A 21193-nucleotide genomic window follows, 5' to 3' on the forward strand; every position below is an offset into this window, starting at 1 on the left:
CAAGGACTGGTCGGCTGGGATTGAGCATACTGTGTCGGGGCGAGGTGTCCATGTTAAACTGCGGACATGGTATGTCAATGGACCAGCACAATAAAACCTGCGTTAGCACACATACACATACGCACGCACGCACGCACGCACGCACGCACGCACGCACGCACACACACACACACACACACACACACACACACCACATAATTGTGTAATAATATTGAACGCGTCGTTAATTATAAGCCCCATTTCACCTCACCTCAAGATACTGTGACTTGAGCTACCCGTCTTTCCACTCCCAACTTCACGATTTCATTTATCCATGGTTTTTGTATCACCCTACCATTGATCGTGGGTTCACCAAAGCCACGACTTTTATTGAATCTAAGTATCGACAATGACAAGGCGTAAAATTCTGTCTGTATATGTCTCAACCAAAACTCATGAGTCCAAAACGATAACAGTTATCGGACTCCGGTAATAGCTTCAAGAAATACCAACAGCTAGGTCATTCATATTTTTCACGTCACTTTTTTTCATCAAAACAATGACAAAACAATACCTTGCTGTTATGGGTTTGTGTCTGTCAATACTTGTCCATATCTGTAAACACAACAATTTGGGTGTTGCTCAGAGACCCTTGCTCACCCATGCAAAAAGGAGATCGTTAATATGAACATGTAAGCCTTATTAAATTAGCCTTATTAAAGAAATAGAGGACGAGTTGACTTGTTTATCGTATACTGAAAAACTGCAGGGAGAATAATCCATGAAGGGGCTGATCGTGAGCTGAGGCGTAGAATAACGCTTAATCTCTGAAAATAAATAATATTGAAAAACACAATTCGAAAGGGTGTCCCAGTGAGATGGGACGTTTACATCTGTGGAAAATCTAGACTTGCTTCTTTTAGACGTATAGCATTACAGAGAGGGTTGGGTGGAAGGAAAATAATATGGTTCGGGGACTTGTGTGGCAGAGACCAGTGAACAAGAGAACTTTCCCGGAATAGCACGAGTTCATCACGAATGGTCGTGTAGATTACAGAATGATGCGACTGGCGGCGAATGCAATAGGCTGGTTCCCGGATCCTCCGCTTGGTGTCGCTGCTGTTGCATTTCCTTACAGTCTGTCCCAGTCTGTCGTAGGAACGAACGGGAACCGGTCTACGAACACAATGGCATTGACAGAAGGGAAGATAACTGTCTATTTGTGTACTATTTTTGATTCCACATCATCGATTTGGATTTCCCAGGTATGTACGTTACGAAGGTCGCTTACTCATTTCGACATTACTCAGAATTCCACCGTTCAGTGCAGTCGAGACCCTGACTTGATTTCGGAGAAGAGTCAGTCAATCGATGTCGCTCACTGAATAGCTGCATAAATACGTACACGACCCTGTCACTGTGATATCACAATGTGGGGGTTACAAGGTGTCAGTCATTCGCGTTTGAGCTGTTGCTTTATATATATAGATCCACGTTGGTATTAATAAAAGATTTTCATGCGACTTAACAGTGGAAAGTTTTGCTATAAAAGCGTGTGTCATGTCATGTTTGTCATAAATGAATTGAACTGAAAACGACATTTTAGTCTGCAAAACATAAAACCAATTCAGTCAATGAATGCATGTATCATGAAAAGTATTGTTTTTGTTCAGTAATATTATTTTTCTCACTATGTGTTGACCAACGTTGGTATTAATAAAAAAAATGCCCGCAACATGGTAGTAGAATGTTTTTAGACATAAACGTGTGTCACATAGGCTATCATGATTGTCATATGATAGGACTTAAACTAAAAACGACATAAGCCTATGGTTTTAATCTGCAAAACGTGAAAAAAAATGATTGAGTGTATCTTGAACAATATTTATTTTGTTCAGTTATAGTACTTATCAGCCTGTTTTTATAATGTATTGTTGAATCATAGGTTTTTCTTTTAATTGTTCGCAACTAGTTTTACTTTAAACTGTGATAGTCTAGATCTAGTTATTATACTGTCCGTCGATGACAGGTTTTTATTCATTTATTATTAATGTTCTAGTCACAATATGGATGAAATATTGCCTATGTGACGTTAAATTTTAACTCACTCACTCAAGATTACTTATTAGCCACTGAGTTAGAAATAACTGCATGAGTTCATAACAGCTGTATGTACACTAGTCACTAGGGCAAATATCACTTCAACCCTACCATTGTGTTGTTAATCCAATATCATCCTGACCACTTTGTCGACATTATTTGAATCTTATTGTGGTGTAAGGATGTCACTGGAGAAACGATGTCAAAGCTGAAGTTAACTTCATTCAACAATTTTGGTTTTCTAAGACGGCAGTTGTTATCAGTGTATTTTTCTAAAATGGAGCGAAAAGGATTGAGAAATAATGGGTAATAGTGAGTGAGTATAGTTTTACACCGCTTGTAGCAATATTCCAGCAATATCATGGCGGGGGACACCAGAAATGGGCTTCACACTTTGTACCCATGTCAGGAATCGAACCCGGGTCTTGGGTGTGATGAGCTAACGCTTTAACCACAAGGCTACCAATTGGTAATATCATTCCAATTTGAAACGATTGAAAGTAACTGCTGATACCAGGAGAGCTTTATATTTTCATTTAAGTAAGATGGCTATGTGATAAATCGGGAACATCAATGAACAGGATGAAGCACGAGGCATGGTTTATTTCACGATAAAACATTGTTCTGTAATGATGTCATTTCTGGATATTCAAATAAGCCTCGTAAATTGGACGACTCTATTTTTTAGAGGGAAGTGTCTTGTGAGTTGTTTATGGATGTAGCTGTGCAATGTAGATAAACGCAATGGTTGAATGATCGCTTCCAAAAGTGAGAGAGATACGACAATCGGTATTGGGAGAAAAGGTACAGATAAACGTCATGAAAATTGTGAGAATATGTAAGAAAGACTAAATTTTACCCCCACTGTTCATGTGGTCAAATTGTCTTGTCCGACATTGCCAAGATCAGATTCTGTTCTGGGAGTCATCATACAGGTAAATATTTTTGAAGCAGTTTTTTTACTGACATCCTTATAGAGGCTGTACATAATTTTGATATCTCATATAAGAAATAATCAACTCATGGTCGTTGTTTATGGTATAATAAAACACTGTAGGGAGAATAAACCACTCGGGACTGTGGTTTATTCTCCCTGCCAGGCTTTATTGTACGATAAACAACGACCACGACCACGTTTATTTCTTGTGACATATTTGTTGTTATAATTACGGTACATTGCAGGTGCAGCAGTTTGTTGGATGATGCCATGATGGATGAAATGACTCATTGACTCTGTGTTAGCTATGAGGACTAGTACAAGTTTCTAGGCAGAAGAACTTATGCTGGAATGGCCTGTGAGTCGTCCACTCTGATGCACTTGCCGTCTGAGATACTTCTGCAGGTGTTTCAACATGTAAACCACAAAGACCTGATCAAGTGAGTAGGGTTCCTATCAGACATTGGGTTAGGTGTGCACATGGGAATTTTGGGTTAAGTTAGGTTTGTGTCATTCCCTACAGTATGGATGTCCTGTATCTTGTCTCCCTGTAGGGATTCACAGAAGCAAAAGTCTAATGTTCCTCATGCTTGTCTCCCTCCAGGAATTCCATGGTAGAATAAGTTCGATTTACCATGTGCTTGTCTTCCTGTGGGGATTTCAGCATGTTAATAACTGAGGATTATATGCTTACACTGTGTCACCTGTATGGTTGGTTGTGTGTCACCTGGTTGGTTGTGTGTTACCATGGATACATAGCTGGTTGTGTCACATTGTTGGTTTTGTGTTACCATGGTTACATAGCTGGTTGTGTCACCTGTGTGGTTGTGTGTTACCATGGTTACATTGCTTGTTGTGTCACCTTGCTTGTGTGTTACCATGGTTACAAGCTGGTTATGTTATCTCATGGTTGTGTGTTACCATGGTTACATAGCTGGTTGTGTCACCCGAGTGGTTGCATGTTACCATGGTCACATAGCTGGTTGTGTCACCTGATTGGTTGTGAGTGAGTGAGTTGGGTTTAATGCCGCTTTTAACAGTATTCCAGTCATATCACGGCGTGTCAGCTTAATGTGGGAGGAAAGCCTGAAGTGATGCAGGTCTCAGACGTTTACCACCTCGGTGAAGCCAATGAGCACGGGTATGGTGCTGACAAACCTAGAAACATAATCGGGGTGTACCAGGATTCGAACCCACAATCATAGGTTTCTGGCGTGCCCAAGGGACGCAACTCTGCACAGCGAATCGCGATTGGTTGTGTGTCACCTGGTTGGTTGTGTTCAGTTAAAAAGAAGGGGCAAACTTTCTTACTATCAACTCCTTAATACCCATCTCCTTCATGGTGAAGTGAGATTCACGATGTTGAAGATGGCGCAAAAGTATTTCTCTTGCTGTCACATTTAGAGTCGGAAGAGACCACCTGATCACTTTAAATGAGTGCCCTGTAGCGCACTAAAAAACAAATTTGTTTCCATCTCTGTTGTTTCAGCTTGTCCTTCGTCAACAGCCTGTTCCACAGTGTTACTGCTGATGACTCTCTCTGGAAGACACAGTGTGACAAATGTTTCTTGCTGCAGGAGTAAGTCTTACCTCTGCTCACAAATAGGTTGGTTGCTTGGTTGGTTTGTTGTTTAACGCCGCACTCAACAATATTCCAGCTATACCATGACAACGGTCTGTAAATAATCAAGTCTGGACCAGACAATCCAGTGATTGATATTATGAGCATCGATCCACGGAATTGGGATCGATGACATGCATCAACCAAGTCAGCAAGCCTGACCACCCATTCCCGTTAGTTGCCTTTTACGGTAAGCATGGGTTGCTGAAGACCTATTCTACTCCGGATCTACACGGGTACGCAAATAAGTAGCATCTGATGTAGGACGCATTGTACATATTCCCATCGTCTATCATATATAACAGTCCAGTATTCATGGAATGGAATGGATTTCAGAATCCGGATGTTGATTTTGTACAGTGTTCTCTTGATTGGACTATCTATATATGCATTGGTCCTTGACTAGAATACTAGACTTTGACAGGGACTTTCAGGGGGGGAGCTTATATGTCTGACAAATCAGTATGATGTCACATTAACACAGGTGGCCCGGACATCGTAGGCTGTGCAATTCACTGTACGGAGTTGTGTCCCTTGGGCATGTCAGAAACCTAGGATCATGAGTTCGAAAACCGGGTTTGCCCTGATTATGTTTCTAGGTTTGTCAGCACCATACCCGTGCTCATGGGTTTCACTGAAGTGGTAAACAACTGACTGTTCCATAGACAAGATGTTCCATAGACAAGACGCCATACGCAGGTCATTCTATTGAGATCAAGGTTCAGATCAAGTTTTATCAAGCAGCAATATACTTGTAATGTCGGGGCTCCACTTTGTATACCTTCTCTATGGATACACTGAAAGGAATCTAAGGAAATTAACATCTTGTTTTCTTCTCACTGCATCTATTAACTAATTTCAGTAATGAAAAAAGTATAGAATAGTATCCTTTGGTGAGTAAGTGAGTGAGTTGAGTTTAATGCCGCTTTTAACAGTATTCCAGTTACGTCAGGGCGTGTCAGCTCAATGTTCGAGGAAAGCCCTAAGTGATGCAGGCCTCAGATGTTTACCACCTCGGTGAAACTCACGAGCACGGCAAATCGCGGCACCTTAGACGACTTGGCCACTCGTTCCCCAGTATCCTTTAGTGTTTTAATTTCAGCCCTTTTTCTTATATTTTTATGTCACCTGAACCAAAATTTTGTAAGATCACTTCCAGGAACTTCCTGATGTACCTCTATTTCCATGGAAACTCCTCCTCTATGCATCTCTGTGTTTCCAGATCATTTCCGGATGTCTCTATGTTTCTGTGGAACTTCTTATATCTCTGGGTATTTCTTCTGACAGATGCCCTGAGGAAAGTTCATGGAAGGAGTTGTTTGTCAAGTATTATGGAAACTATGGCGATGTCCTTGGTGTCTACCCAAAGATTCGCACAGCATGGAACAAGATCATGGGCTACCTGAAGAAGTATGACAAGGTCATCACTGGCTCGCTCCTGCGTAAGTCCCAGGATGCCAAGTTGCCTTTCTTGCGTGTGTGTGTGTGTGGTGGTGTGTGTCAGTGTATGTGTGTGTGTCTGTCTGTGTGTGTGTTATGTATTAATGTGTGTGTTGTCTATTAATGTGTGTCTGTCTGTGTGTGCATGCATGTCTGTCTGTCTCTGTGTGTATCTGTGTGTGTGTTTCTCTCTCTCTCTGTGTATGTATGTCTGTATCTGTGTGTTTGTGTGTGTTTCTGTGTGTTCTGTATCAATGTGCTTCTGTGTGTGTCTGTACATGTCTGTCTCTGTGTGTATCTGTGTGTGTGTTTCTCTGTGTGTTTGTGTGTGTTCTGTATCAATGTGCTTCTGTGTGTGTCTGTACATGTCTGTCTGTGTGTGTGTGTTTCTCTGTGTGTTTGTGTGTGTTCTGTATCAATGTGCTTCTGTGTGTCTGTACATGTCTGTCTGTGTGTGTGTGTTTCTCTGTGTGTTTGTGTGTGTTCTGTATCAATGTGCTTCTGTGTGTGTCTGTACATGTCTGTCTGTGTGTGTGTGTTTCTCTGTGTGTTTGTGTGTGTTATGTATCAATGTGCTTCTGTGTGTGTCTGTACATGCCTGTCTCTGTGTGCGTGCATGTCAGTGTACGTGCGTGTCTGTGTGTGGGTGTCCGTATGTGTGTCTGTGTGTGTGCTTGAGAGACTAAAACCACACAATGGCACAATTATCTACACACTGAAGCACTATTCTGGTTGGCTACGAGATCCATTCCCTATTTTGAGCGCTATAACATGGAAAGAAACACGGAAGTAGGGACCCGACTATACTTTAATCCAAGTTTATCTGCCCAGTCACATCAGAAATTCTATCAGCAAAGATGATCCTATGATGCTGCTTTCTGAATTTTCAGCTCCAGCCACTGAGGAACAGTTACGGGAGGCAGAGAATAAACTGGGCTGCCGTTTCCCCGATGATATGAGGTGTTCCCTGAAGATTTATAATGGACAGAAACAAGGGGCTGGGCCAGGGTAAGTGGCTTCTTGTACAAGCTGCTCAGGATATTTTCAAGTTATGGGAAACATTAAGAGCTCGTTTTATATGTTTACATGAATGACATCTGACATGTTTTCTTTCTGTCACTTGCAAAATTTGGACATGATCTAGTATAGGAGTATGCCTCAAAGAATTTATAAACTTTTGAGGCAAATGTGTCCATGTCTTTACCAACACCTAAGAAATTCAGCTTTAGCCAAGCATTTGTTCATTTTCAGATATTAGGAAAATTCTTACTGCCAACTTCTAGAATTGGCAGTTGGCTCATGATGTTTTTGCCATACATTTTGGTGTTTATTTTTTTGCGTGTTTAAAAAAAAAGAATTGTAATTCTCATTCATAAGAACACAGGTCATTAATTATGTGATGACATGTAAATGGTTTGCTTGTATCTTGAACAATTCAGATTTAGTTGATCCAGAAAGGGTCCTTTTCATACCGTTTAGTTTAAAGAAATCAATGATTTTAGTGTAAAATATAAACATCCTATCAAAGAAATAAATATCCACATGTCATGACACATCAACGTAAGTGTGTCACCAGTGTCATGGCAATATCATTGGTGCAGGCAAACCATTGGCTACTATGTGAGCATAGAACCCTGTCATGATCGTATGGGATGAGATTCTAATGAAACACGGTCAAACCCAAACCATTTCTTGTATGGGGATCCCCATCCACGACCTAATCGCAGTCCACAGTCAGTGTTCCACCAGTCCCCATCCACGACCTAATCATGGTCCACAGTCAGTGTTCCACCAGTCCCCATCCACGACCTAGTCGCAGTCCAAAGTCAGTGTTCCACCAGTCCCCATCCACGACCTAATCGCAGTCCACAGTCAGTGTTCCACCAGTCCCCATCCACGACCTAATCATGGTCCACAGTCAGTGTTCCACCAGTCCCCTTCCACGACCTAATCATGGTCCACAGTCAGTGTTCCACCAGTCCCCATCCACGACCTAATCATGGTCCAAAGTCAGTGTTCCACCAGATCCCCATCCAAGACCTAATCACAGTCCACAGTCAGTGTTCCACCAGTCCCCATCCACGACCTAATCATGGTCCACAGTCAGTGTTCCACCAGTCCCCATCCACGACCTAGTCGCAGTCCAAAGTCAGTGTTCCACCAGTCCCCATCCACGACCTAATCACAGTCCACAATCAGTGTTCCACCAGTCCCCATCCATGACCTAATCATGGTCCACAGTCAGTGTTCCACCAGTCCCCATCCACAACCTAATCACAGTCCACAGTCAGTGTTCCACCAGTCCCCATCCACGACCTAATCATGGTCCACAGTCTGTGTTCCACCAGTCCCCATCCACGACCTAGTCGCAGTCCAAAGTCAGTGTTCCACCAGTCCCCATCCACGACCTAATCGCAGTCCAAAGTCAGTGTTCCACCAGTCCCCATCCACGACCTAATCATGGTCCACAGTCAGTGTTCCACCAGTCCCCTTCCACGACCTAATCATGGTCCAAAGTCAGTGTTCCACCAGATCCCCATCCAAGACCTAATCATGGTCCACAGTCAGTGTTCCACCAGTCCCCATCCACGACCTAATCATGGTCCACAGTCAGTGTTCCACCAGTCCCCATCCACGACCTAGTCGCAGTCCAAAGTCAGTGTTCCACCAGTCCCCATCCACGACCTAATCACAGTCCACAATCAGTGTTCCACCAGTCCCCATCCATGACCTAATCATGGTCCACAGTCAGTGTTCCACCAGTCCCCATCCACGACCTAGTCGCAGTCCAAAGTCAGTGTTCCACCAGTCCCCATCCACGACCTAATCGCAGTCCACAGTCAGTGTTCCACTAGTCCCCATCCACGACCAAATCGCAGTCCACAGTCAGTGTTCCACCAGTCCCCATCCATGACCTAATCATGGTCCACAGTCAGTGTTCCACTAGTCCCCATCCACGACCTAATCGCAGTCCACAGTCAGTGTTCCACCAGTCCCCATCCACGACCTAATCAAAGTCCAAAGTCAGTGTTCCACCAGTCCCCATCCACGACCTAATCATGGTCCACAGTCAGTGTTCCACTAGTCCCCATCCACAACCTAATCGCAGTCCACAGTCAGTGTTCCACCAGTCCCCATCCACGACCCAATCGCAGTCCACAGTCAGTGTTCCACCAGATCCCATCCAAGACCTAACCGCAGTCCACAGTCAGTGTTCCACCAGTCCCCATCCACGACCTAGTCGCAGTCCACAATCAGTGTTCCACCAGTCCCCATCCAAGACCTAATCACAGTCCACAATCAGTGTTCCACCAGTCCCCATCCAAGACCTAGTCGCAGTCCAAAGTCAGTGTTCCACCAGTCCCCATCCACGACCTAGTCGCAGTCCACAGTCAGTGTTCCACCAGTCCCCATCCACGACCTAATCGCAGTCCACAGTCAGTGTTCCACCAGTCCCCATCCATGACCTAATCGCAGTCCACAGTCAGAATTCCACCAGTCCCCATTCAAGACCTAATCACTTTCAAAAAACGGGATTGTACCGGTCCCTATCCAAGACCTAATCGCAGTCCACAGTCAGTGTTCCACCAATACTTGTGTTTTTCAGGTTGCTTGGCTGTATTGCAATATCAACTCACTTCAGATCAGAAAAACTCTTGGATTGCAAAACTATTGCTGAGAATTTCTCTGTAAGTTTCCATTCGTACATATTGATTCTTAGGTGAAGCAGTTTGAAATAGTCTCATTGGTCCACTTGCACGAAGCAATCTTTGCATTTTGATAATCATAACCATGATAACTCCCATACTCAAACATAAAGACGAGGGCAGTTGTAGTGCTAAGATTGTTTTGGGCAGGTGGGCCTTTATTAGATCCATTTACAACAGACAATATTTACACTTGTGGTTTAATGTTTCAAAGGGAAGAAAATGTATGTTAGATTACAGTTCATTAAAGCCAGAGACATGTATGTTTCTTGTTTTATGGACAAATGTATCACAGAGGTGAAAACAATGTGTCTTTTTAAGATATCATTTGGTTGTATTTATATTAACACCTTCATTTAGATTTGAAAACATTTTTTTGATTTTGCATTCTGCTGCTTGGTGTACTGACCAAGATTTGGTCTGCGCTGTTTTGAAACATGAAGTTGATTTAGTCTGCGCTATTTTGAAACATGAAGTTGATTTAGTCTGCGCTAAATAGAAACACACCACAAGGCTGCCATGTTGTCACGGATGATGGAGAAATGTATTGAAACATTATGAATGTCAGTAAGTTCATTGTCAACTGATCTCGATGTATATATGGCGTGACATACCCTGTGTTCAAACCATAGGTCATAGGCTCACACACACTGTACATCACACCATATGCCCTGAGGGATCGGTTAACAACATATTTACCTTACCAATGATCATTTGTACAGGCCCAGAATATATGTCCTCAGTTTCACTCAGTTAACAAAACTCATCACAGACCGAGTAATGACCAAGTTACTTCCCTTTACCCAGTGCATTCGGATAGACATCGGTACATTCCTGAAACTCAATGAAATAAGTAAGTTACCTAACATGTACTGATTGATTTCTCAGCAGGTTACATGAAATTCATACTAATGTAGCAGGGCGTGGAGTCATCCCACGGATGACATACTTACCTTGTCAGCTTGCTGACGGGGTTAACCTCTTTGGTCATGAGGACTAGGCATCCGACCTCAGATCAGAAGGTCCGTGGTTCGAATCCCATCAAGGGACTCGGAACTTTTATGGCCGCTACATTGGCACCCAACGTGGAGCTGAGCACTTTCATATTAAATTTGAGCAAAATAAGCCTCAGTTCCCTACTATGCGGCCCGGGACGTGCCTTCTGTTGACGGGGGAGTATGTAGCAGGGCGTGGAGTCATCCAACAGATGACATCCTTACCTTGTCAGCTTGCTGACGGTGTTAACCTCTTTGGTCATGTGGACAAGGCGTCCAACCTCGGATCAGAAGGTTCGTGGTTCGAATCCCATCACGGGACTCAGAAATTTTATGGCTGCTACACCAACATGGAAACAAGGAAAATATTTGCCAGCTCCAGTCAGAAGATAGTATTTTAATGTAAGATAAGACGTGTCATCAATGCTTCTTGGCAGGTTAAGGACGATGCCCCCCTCCCTGGGTGCACGCCCATCACCTACTGCTGCATGACACAGCGGTGCCAGCTGATGAGCTTCAGGGACGAGTTTGGCATTCCCAATGGCCAGATATTCTTCCCCTGTGCAGATGAAGATTCGAAAGACGATGATCTGGATGCCTTCATATGTGGTTTGTTTGAATATATGTAGATTGTAGTTTTTGACCCAGTGAATAAATTGACTAATGTCAGTCAATGTTAAAGGATGTGAGTCATGATGGGCAGAGTGCCTTGAATGCTGTGTTCAAGTGGGCCCTCTTCTTCAAAGATTTACCGTTTTCGACATAATAAGCGCCCAGAGCACTCTCAATATTAGAAATAGGGGGCTCTTCTTATTAGAATATTATTTTGGTGAAAAACCACAGTTGAAAGATTGTAAATTTCGTGGTTTATGCTGTCAGCCTGAAATGTTTATATATGGCAGATGTATTTTAATTGCCCATAATTAAGGATGCATATAACACACATATTATAATCGAATAAGTAAGTCTTGTGTACATTGATCAGTCGAAAGGGGTGCCATGGGCGGATACAGAGGGGGGGTGCGCACTTTTTATTTCGAAAATAATCTATATTTCTGTATAAATTACCACCAAAGATAATAAATAGATCTTAATTGTGCACCCCCCTTTTCAAATAAACTGTATCCGCCCATGGGTGCTAATTGGAATTGTTCACTAGCCAATATATTGACAAACATTGCAATGGGCACTTATTTGAGCGGGGAGCTTATTACATAGAATACGGTAGTTGTTTTTCTTGCTATGCCACGGAATCTATCCTTAATGTTGAAAAATTAATAAAAAAACTGTTTGACTGTAAATATTCTCATTTTGGACATATGTTTATGTAATTTAGTTTTCCTCCAACATCAAGCTTACACACCGTGATATACTGTATTTTCTTGAGTATAGTGCACACTTTTTTTTCCAAAAAAACAGCTGTGTCAAAGGGGGTGCGCATTATACACGCCATAATGAGTTTTGATGTTTTACCTGAATTACTGTTCAAACTGGCGTTAAACTCGCCCACTAAACTCAGCTGTCTCTATATTTCTATTGAGTAAAAGATCCCTTGAACATTTGTTCTCAACATAAGCATGATAAGATTTTGATAGTGTTTTCTTTGTATTACTTTGTCTTTGTTATTTTATGACCTGCACCAATTCTGGTTTAGAATATGTCGCAAGGCACTTTGTTTGTGACCAGGGGTGACTACGGTATATGGATCAGGTGGACATGCTCGAGGACTTAGTGGATTACGTGTTATCTTACCCTGATTATGTTGAACACTGCTAATTACATCAATCACTGGATTGTCTGGTACAGACGATGATGTAAAGGCTGTACGTATATAGCCTGGGATATTGCTGTGCTGAGTTAAGTAACAAACAAACAATACTCCATGATCAGCCCAACAGTATATACATATGAAATGGCTTCATGTTTGTATGACAGGCAACAACTACACGGAATGGCTGGAGGAGCTAGCAGAGATTATGGACAAGGAAATCTTCTACAGAATCAGGGGCTGTCATTTCAGGTCTGTACTATGTAATCTGTCGGAACAAACGTGCAGTTCGCTGGTGTGCTGCAATACACAGGAGTGGAATTTTGCCTTAACGTTACTGAATTGGTTTGTTGATTCTGCCAACCCTAACATATTTTATATGAGGCAATTTTAATTCTTTGAATTAATATGGGTACTTTCTGGATATAGGAGTGAAAAAAATGGGGCCAGGGCCATATGACACACAGTTGAACCAATCAACTCAACTCGAAAGGGTGCACGGGAATCCTCACATTGAGACGCCAAACGCTAACACCGTATATGGCGTGCGTGATTCCCATGCAACATTTCGAGTTGAGTTGATTGGTTCAACTGTGTCATATGGCCCTGTGACGCAGGGGTAGCATTATGTTTCAATGAATGCTCGTTCCACCCGTGACAAACAGGTCTGGTTGTTGATGAAATATAGTGATAGCTAAATAGACAGATATTTTATTCATGCACCGATTGTCTTTAAATGTAATATCCAGTTATGTATGACTGTTTGATAATCTCATACCCACTTTGACGGGAGTAGGTCCGATAGTTTTTCAGATATTGTGGTAAACATTGGTACCTTAAATTACCTTCCAGACTATATCTGTGGAAGTATTCTTCATTTCTGGTACTTTCTGAATTAGATAACTGTTGTTGTTTTTTGTGTCCATTAGGATAAAGCACTCTGTCAACATTGTGCAAAACCATACAAGAAATGCCAATAAATACAATTTGACAAACCGCAACCGGACCCAACTAGGCGCCATTTTCAGTTATTGAAAAATGTGCATACGACAGTAATGAGCAAGACATGATTTGATTGGAAGAGATACAGCAGACATCGAGTGTAAAACCCGTGTCTCATGTCTGTTGATGGCAGGTGACAATTGCGGAAGAGTTGCTTCCCTTCCATTGAGAAATCCATCAATGTTTTTGTGTTGGCAAATTATTAAAAAAATATTATAATTTTTTTCGAAATGAGGGAAAATTCTGTCAGGCGGATCTGTAATACACGATAAAAAATAGGTCTGTCCTAAGTTATGAAAATAGTAATTGTGTGTACCATAGATTAATATTGGGCAAGACTGACAAGACAGATGTTAGGAACGCTCCTCACATCAGGCACATGGTAACAAATTGAGATCACCTTCTGACAAACAAAGAAAATCTTAACTCTCTGCGTTATTTTTTTTCCTATCTACCAACTAGGATATTTGACACACGAATCCAAACATCGAGAAAGTAAAAACAGAGGTCTTGCTTTAAAATGCTAGCGTGTTTAATTTATTTTGAAGGTGATGTTTATGTATAACTTGTCTGTTTACGTGCAGCCAAACATAACTAGGTAACATGTTTCTTGTAACGAGGACAAATAAAGACAGAACCCTGGGACAGTTATGCCAGGACTCTTGAGATGTGGTTCCTCCTCAGTGATCATCATGTCTTTATACATGTCAGAGTAGAAGAATGAAGCGTAAACATTTTAGCATGTGTTGTTTGTGTTACAGGTTTCTAGATGTACCTGACTGTGTGAGTGTGACAAGAGGCATGTTCACAGTGAAGGCAGGCTCGTGCTTTATGCCAGACCTCAGCACCGTTCATCCCCCGAGCTTCTTCTACGTCTACAGAATAACGTAAGTACTGTGCATCCCCCGAGCTTCTTCTACGTCTACAGAATAACGTAAGTACTGTGCATCCCCCGAGCTTCTTCTACATCTACAGAGTAATGTAAGTACTGTGCATCCCCCGAGCTTCTTCTATGTCTACCGAATAACGTAAGTACTGTGCATCCCCGAGCTTCTTCGACGTCTACAGAAAAACATAAGTACTGTGCATCTCCGAGCTTCTTCTATGTCTACAGAATAATGTTATTACCGTTCATCCCCCGAGCTTCTTCTACGTCTACAGAATAACGTAAGTACTGTGCATCCCCGAGCTTTTTCTACGTCTACAGAATAACGTAAGTACCGTGCATCCCCGAGCTTCTTCTACGTCTACAGAATAACGTAAGTACCATGCATCCCCGAGCTTCTTCTATGTCTACAGAATAACGTAAGTACCGTGCATCCCAGAGCTTCTTCTATGTCTACAGAATAACGTAAGTACTGTGCATCCCCGAGCTTCTTCTACGTCTACAGAATAACATAAGTACTGTGCATCCCCGAGCTTCTTCTACGTCTACAGAATAACGTAAGTACTGTGCATCCCCGAGCTTCTTCTACGTCTACAGAATAACGTAAGTACTGTGCATCCCCGAGCCTCTTTTTCTATGTCTACAGAATAACATAAGTACTGTGCATCCCCGAGCTTCTTCTACGTCTACAGAATAACATAAGTACTGTGCATCCCCGAGCTTCTTCTATAGATTAATATTGGGCAAGACTGACAAGACAGATGTTAGGAACGCTCCTCACATCAGGCACATGGTAACAAATTGAGATCACCTTCTGACAAACAAAGAAAATCTTAACTCTCTGCTTTATTTTTTTTTCCTATCTACCAACTAGGATATTTGAGACACGAATCCAAACATCGAGAAAGTAAAAACAGAGGTCTTGCTTTAAAATGCTAGCGTGTTTAATTTATTTTGAAGGTGATGTTTATGTATAACTTGTCTGTTTACGTGCAGCCAAACATAACTAGGTAACATGTTTCTTGTAACGAGGACAAATAAAGACAGAACCCTTCTTCTATGTCTACCGAATAACGTAAGTACTGTGCATCCCCGAGCTTCTTCTACGTCTACAGAAAAACATAAGTACTGTGCATCTCCGAGCTTCTTCTATGTCTACAGAATAATGTTATTACCGTTCATCCCCCGAGCTTCTTCTACGTCTACAGAATAACGTAAGTACTGTGCATCCCCGAGCTTCTTCTACGTCTACAGAATAACATAAGTACCTTGCATCCCCGAGCTTCTTCTACGTCTACAGAATAACGTAAGTACTGTGCATCCCCGAGCTTCTTCTACGTCTACAGAATAACGTAAGTACCGTGCATCCCCGAGCTTCTTCTATGTCTACAGAATAACGTAAGTACCGTGCATCCCCGAGCTTCTTCTATGTCTACAGAATAACGTAAGTACTGTGCATCCCCGAGCTTCTTCTACGTCTACAGAATAACATAAGTACTGTGCATCCCCGAGCTTCTTCTACGTCTACAGAATAACGTAAGTACTGTGCATCCCCGAGCTTCTTCTACGTCTACAGAATAACGTAAGTACTGTGCATCCCCGAGCCTCTTTTTCTATGTCTACAGAATAACATAAGTACTGTGCATCCCTGAGCTTCTTCTACGTCTACAGAATAACATAAGTACTGTGCATCCCCGAGCTTCTTCTACATCTAAAGAATATCGTAAGTACTGTGCATCCCCGAGCTTCTTCTATAGATTAATATTGGGCAAGACTGACAAGACAGATGTTAGGAACGCTCCTCACATCAGGCACATGGTAACAAATTGAGATCACCTTCTGACAAACAAAGAAAATCTTAACTCTCTCCTTTATACTGTGCATCCCCGAGCTTCTTCTATGTCTACAGAATAACGTAAGTACCAACCTTAGCACCTTGCTACCCTCAAAAACTTCTTGTACCTCAACAGACTAACATAAGTACCCACCTTAGCACCTTAGCGAGACATCACAAGTAATTTACACTCTGATTAATTAATATTCTCCTCATGTGTGCAGTATGATAAGAAGCGCTACCTGTATGACACAGTGTGTTTGTTTGAAGGATGAAGATGCATGACGATGCCCCCGTGTATGAGTCCTGTCAGCTGTTGTCACGGTACTGGTCCATGACCGACATGGATGGTAATGAGGAAATTGTGGAGGGGCCAGGAGTTGTAGGTGCGTATTTGTAGTCATGGTTGACTTGTTCACCTGAATTATTAAAGGGTATGCAACAAGCGAGGTGAATGTAATCAATATGTGACCCCATTTGCATTTTGTAGTCTTCTTCATATTGTTGCAAACATATCACATTGTCTGGTGCAGACTCAATTATGTACAGACCGCCGTCATATAGCTGGAATATTGATGAGTGCGGCGTTAAACAACAAACAAACCAAACCAAACCAATGATTCAGTTAAATGTTGTTGTTTTTTATTGAAAAAGGAAGGTGAACACCCCTGTGCAGGCCTTGAATTAGAATTACTCTTGAAAAGACCTTCAATTTTCTGGACCAAGCACCCTCTGAAGTCAATAACTTTAAAAGACATGTATGTTTTTATGGTTAAGAAAAATCTTATTAAAATCTTGTAAAAACTTAGAAGAAAACATGAACATGTTTGTCAGCTGGTTCCACTGCTGGGACATGAGGAAAGCTTTCAGCTTCTGGCCAACAGGTGGCAGCCCAAATTAGTAGGACAAATCTGTACCATTGCCAGTTACGAGCATACATGGGTACTGTACTTTGACTTCTATAAACATGACATCATGTCTACACCTTGAAAGTATTCAAGCAATTAATTTGTTTGGGACGTTAATAATTACAGCAAACGTTTCTGCTCTGGTTAAGTGTAGCGAGAGCAATTGTAGTCTCACAAACAGACTTCACATAGGATGTCATTTGTTAACATTGGATACAAAGGACCAGTGAGTTTTGTGTTTAGTGTCCTCCAATCACACCCTGTGAGAAATTGGCCACCACCTGTCTATTCATATAGGTAGACAAGAGCCCAGTCTAACATTATTGTCGTTAGTAACCATAGAGTTATCTCCCTTCAGTTAGACTCAGTTATACCTGAATTTGTTACAGATTGTTTGGAAGGGCCAGAAGCATGGTACTTTACATTTAATCCTTTTGGGGCAAGTGTGATAAAATGTTTTTATTTGCTTGGCATTGAATTTAGGGGATGGATCCTTGAAAAGGCCAAGACTTTTTTGACTGAAATTCTGTATGAACCATTTATTAGGATTTTGATGTTATTGATTTCTCCATGTTTTCCTGACAATGATTGTGCTGAGGGCTCAGTTGGACTAAACTATCTTAACACTAAGACTGTCTTAAGGTGCAGGGTACCTTTGTACAAAACAAACTTAGTGATAAGACTGTCGTATGTCTATGTTAAGGTATGAGAGTTACAATCACCTAAGCGCTAAGATCGCTTTGTACAAGGGCACCCAGGAATATAAGACAGTCATGGTGCTAAGATCACTTTGAGCTGGCTGTCAGTGTCATTCAGTCGACATAGGTGAAAACTGATTCCGTTGCCATGGTTTCATGTGAGTTTCTATTGATACAGGTGGAAATCTGGTTTGGTTGTCATGGTTACATGTCACATTTAGTTGATACAGGTGAGGACCTGATTCTGTTGCCATGGTAAAATGTCAGTATCTATTGCTACAGGTGAAAACCTGGTTATGTTAAATGTCAACTTCTGTTGATACAGATAAAATGTGATTCTGATCATTCAGTTACCATGGTTACGTGTCAGTTTTTGTTGACACAGGTGAAAATCTGGTTCTGTTACCATGTTTACATGTCAGTATCTATTGATACAGGTGAAAACCAGGTTCTGTAAAGTATCAACTTTGATACTGGTAAAAACATGATTCAGTTGCCATGGTTACATGTCAGTTTCTGTTCATACAGGTGAAAACCCAGTTCTGATTCCTGGAGAGGAATATTCTTGGGAGAGTGGAACGACATTCCCTACAACATATGGCAACATGAAGGGCTATTTCACTATGACAAGTCTTGAAAAAGGTGAGCTGGAGATCAGTGGAACTGCCCGATGTGCCGCTGGGGCAGGGACAGTTGGTCTGTATGGTATTCCTGTAGTTGTGTATTGTCAGCTGTGAATCGCTTAGAGAAAGAAAATTAATCGTTCATCCTGGTGTCTGCAACAGTTTGAAGCGCTTACGCACTCTTCCAAAATCGCGGTGTAACTCTTGCTTGGTTGCCTTGACTTAATGAAAAACGTAATAGGAGAGGCTGATGAAATTTAAGTCTACTGTGTAGATATGGAGCAGACTGAGGATGATTCCATGTTAGTTTTGCTCATTTCCCGGTTGATCCAGTCAAGGATTTCTTGTTCCGCTGTCAAAGTCAGCCGCCATTTACGTTTGAGTACGAAGTGCCCTCAGCCATCGATTGTTTCGCTTGCAAGCGGCTGAACGTTAGTGCACTCTTGTAAGGCGAATTGCTGTACATCGCTTGCAAGTGATTGGTGCTTTGCAATGCAACTCTTTTCTTGTTTAAGTTGTAAAAGTCTTCTAATTTGATTAACCATGTCGAGTGTGCTTTGGATAAGGTACTGATTTTGATATATGCGAAACTTGTGTCCAAAAGATGTGTTTTGATTGGTTGTTTATTTCAAGAATTCTGTTCTGTTTTGTGATGGTGATGGTTATGAAATTGAAACAGAATGAAGCTAGGTTGGTTATTGGGTCCAGAGTATTCACCACTACAGAAAGGAGATATGATGCTCTTGAAATTACATTTTTTAACATGGCTTGTTAATTAAAATAACATTTGTTACCGACTGACTTGCCTTTGCATGTGTTTGTGATGGGTACACCAGTGGTGCAGAATACACTCACCTTTTCACCAACTCCAGGTATCATCGCTATTTGATAGTGATTCAAAAACACATGTTGATGATATAGTTGAATTGTACAATTGACTCTGTTTTTGGCAAAGATTTCTTAAGGGTAGGGAAAAGGTTTTGTCGCTGTTATTATTGTATATTTCCTGTTATCCACTGCTATCATATGTCATTGGCGTCTAACCATTCAGTTGATTTAAGTACACACTATTTGCTCATAAATAAATAGGTTTTTAAAGTTGTGCTTCATTTATGTAGAGGTAATGGGAGATTTTGTATTGTTAGGTGTTTTCCTTGAAACAAGTAGGCTAAAAAAAATTGACAGCTTGACCAAGACACTTTGTTTGCTTCAGTTCTTGTGAAAAAGAAAACTTGGAATTTGTTTGGGGCCAATAATGAGTAAGTTGTGATAAACTAACTGTGATAAAGCCTTGCATGCACATGACTGAGGGGAGGTGTGTGTGTATGTGTGTCTGTCTATGTGTCTGTGTTTCTGTGTGCGTCTGCGAGTGTGTCACTGTGTCTGTGTTTGTCTCTGTGTGTGTATCTGTGTTTCTGTGTGTGTGTGTCGGTGTGTCTGTATATGTGTCTGTGTTTCTCTGTGTGTGTGTGTGTGTCGGTGCCTGTGCGTCTGCGAGTGTGTCACTGTGTCTGTCTGTGTCTCTGTGTGTGTGTGTGTGTCGGTGTCTGCGAGTGTGTCACTGTCCGTCTGTCTGTGTTTCTGTGTGTGTGTGTCGGTGTCTGTGTGTGTGTGTTTGTGTCTGTGTCTGCAATTGTGTCACTGTGTCTGTCCGTCTGTATCTGTGTGTGTCTGTGTTTCTAAGTGTGTCGGTGTCTGCGTGTGTCTGTCTGTCTGTCTGTCTGTCTGTCTGCCTGTGTATGTGCTCACACACAGTTGAGGGATTATCAGCTATTCTCCTTGCCTCTTCTGCACAACATGCTGAAACTTTAACATAAAGATACAGCCTATGCCACAGATTTCTTGGCTTCCAATCCGGGGTTTTAATAATTATCAGATTCCAACACAAACCAGTATGCTTTGCAACTTTGTTTTGACATGTTATTTCAGACACCGAATTCCGCATAGAGTGTCCAGTGTTTCACATGAAATGTCAGCCTTACGAAACGTCAGCGCAGCGGAAGGAGAGAGTGGAAGAAAGAAAGAAGAATTTGTAAATAGCTCCAGAATGTCCTTCAGCTGCATGATGTTTAGCAGGATAACTGCGGACACAATCTCCCTGATCTGAACACCCAGGCCCCGTCTCGATCGAAGTGACGATGGGTAGCGAGCTTTTGACGAGATATCAAAGTCGGGATGGGGATGCTGGAGTGGAACCCGAAGGTGGTTGGACTGATGTGGATCGGAGATCAGCAGCCAGCAGAGACGGAGATGCTGATTCATGTTGTACATAGGCACAGAGACACAAAGATGACATTCATGTGTGCTCAAGAATCTGTTCCATTTCTGGTACTTACTGGATTAAAACAGTACTGTTACTGTGAACTCAATAAGAAAATGTACAATTTTATGGTAGCAACTTCTGGTTTATTGCATTTGGCGATGTTTTGATATTCCAGAATGCCAATCAAACAGTTGCTGTGAATGTGATATCTGAGTCCACAGATATATCTTTCAGCATGTGGCTTGTACCTTATGCTCATGTCATGATTACACCAGCTTCAAGAATCTTGTTTTCTTTGGTTTGGTTCGTACACAACAGTCACAAAGTGTCTATTTTGTTGATTGTTTTTTGTTTGATGATTCCTATTTGTCATGTTCAACCAGACATCACTGATAAGTTGGTATTTACACAAGACCTTCTTGAAAATATGTG

The 21193-nt window shown here is 41.8% G+C and overlaps 1 protein-coding gene across 3 annotated transcripts; it reads left to right on the plus strand.

The window, feature by feature from the left end:
* The first annotated feature begins 1210 nt into the window (after window positions 1-1210).
* LOC139474341 (F-box only protein 3-like) lies at window positions 1211-21193 on the plus strand. 3 transcript variants are annotated; one of them, XM_071257321.1, is made up of 12 exons: window positions 1211-1244; window positions 3262-3456; window positions 4506-4595; window positions 5925-6079; window positions 6968-7085; window positions 9685-9766; window positions 11217-11388; window positions 12715-12799; window positions 14311-14436; window positions 16540-16655; window positions 18404-18517; window positions 20428-21193. In XM_071257321.1, exons 2-12 carry the CDS (start codon window positions 3368-3370, stop codon window positions 20532-20534), a joined length of 1254 nt encoding a protein of 417 aa, XP_071113422.1. In that variant the 5' UTR covers window positions 1211-1244; window positions 3262-3367; the 3' UTR covers window positions 20535-21193. The 3 variants fall into 3 exon arrangements, with proteins under 3 accessions (XP_071113422.1, XP_071113423.1, XP_071113424.1); XM_071257322.1 differs by lacking the exon at window positions 1211-1244 and adding an exon at window positions 1309-1380; XM_071257323.1 differs by lacking the exon at window positions 1211-1244 and adding an exon at window positions 1407-1425.

The sequence above is a fragment of the Haliotis cracherodii genome, unplaced genomic scaffold, assembly GCF_022045235.1.
Source record: "Haliotis cracherodii isolate W230 unplaced genomic scaffold, xgHalCrac1.p SCAF_3, whole genome shotgun sequence".
Classification (NCBI taxonomy): domain Eukaryota; kingdom Metazoa; phylum Mollusca; class Gastropoda; order Lepetellida; family Haliotidae; genus Haliotis; species Haliotis cracherodii.

Coding starts and splice junctions, on each gene's coding strand:
- LOC139474341 (XM_071257321.1), top strand. CDS start 3,368: ATGGCCTGTGAGTCGTCCACTCTGATGCACTTGCCGTCTGAGATACTT. Junction 3,457..4,505: donor AACCACAAAGACCTGATCAA/GTGAGTAGGGTT, acceptor CTGTTGTTTCAG/CTTGTCCTTCGTCAACAGCC. Junction 14,437..16,539: donor TTCTACGTCTACAGAATAAC/GTAAGTACTGTG, acceptor GTTTGTTTGAAG/GATGAAGATGCATGACGATG.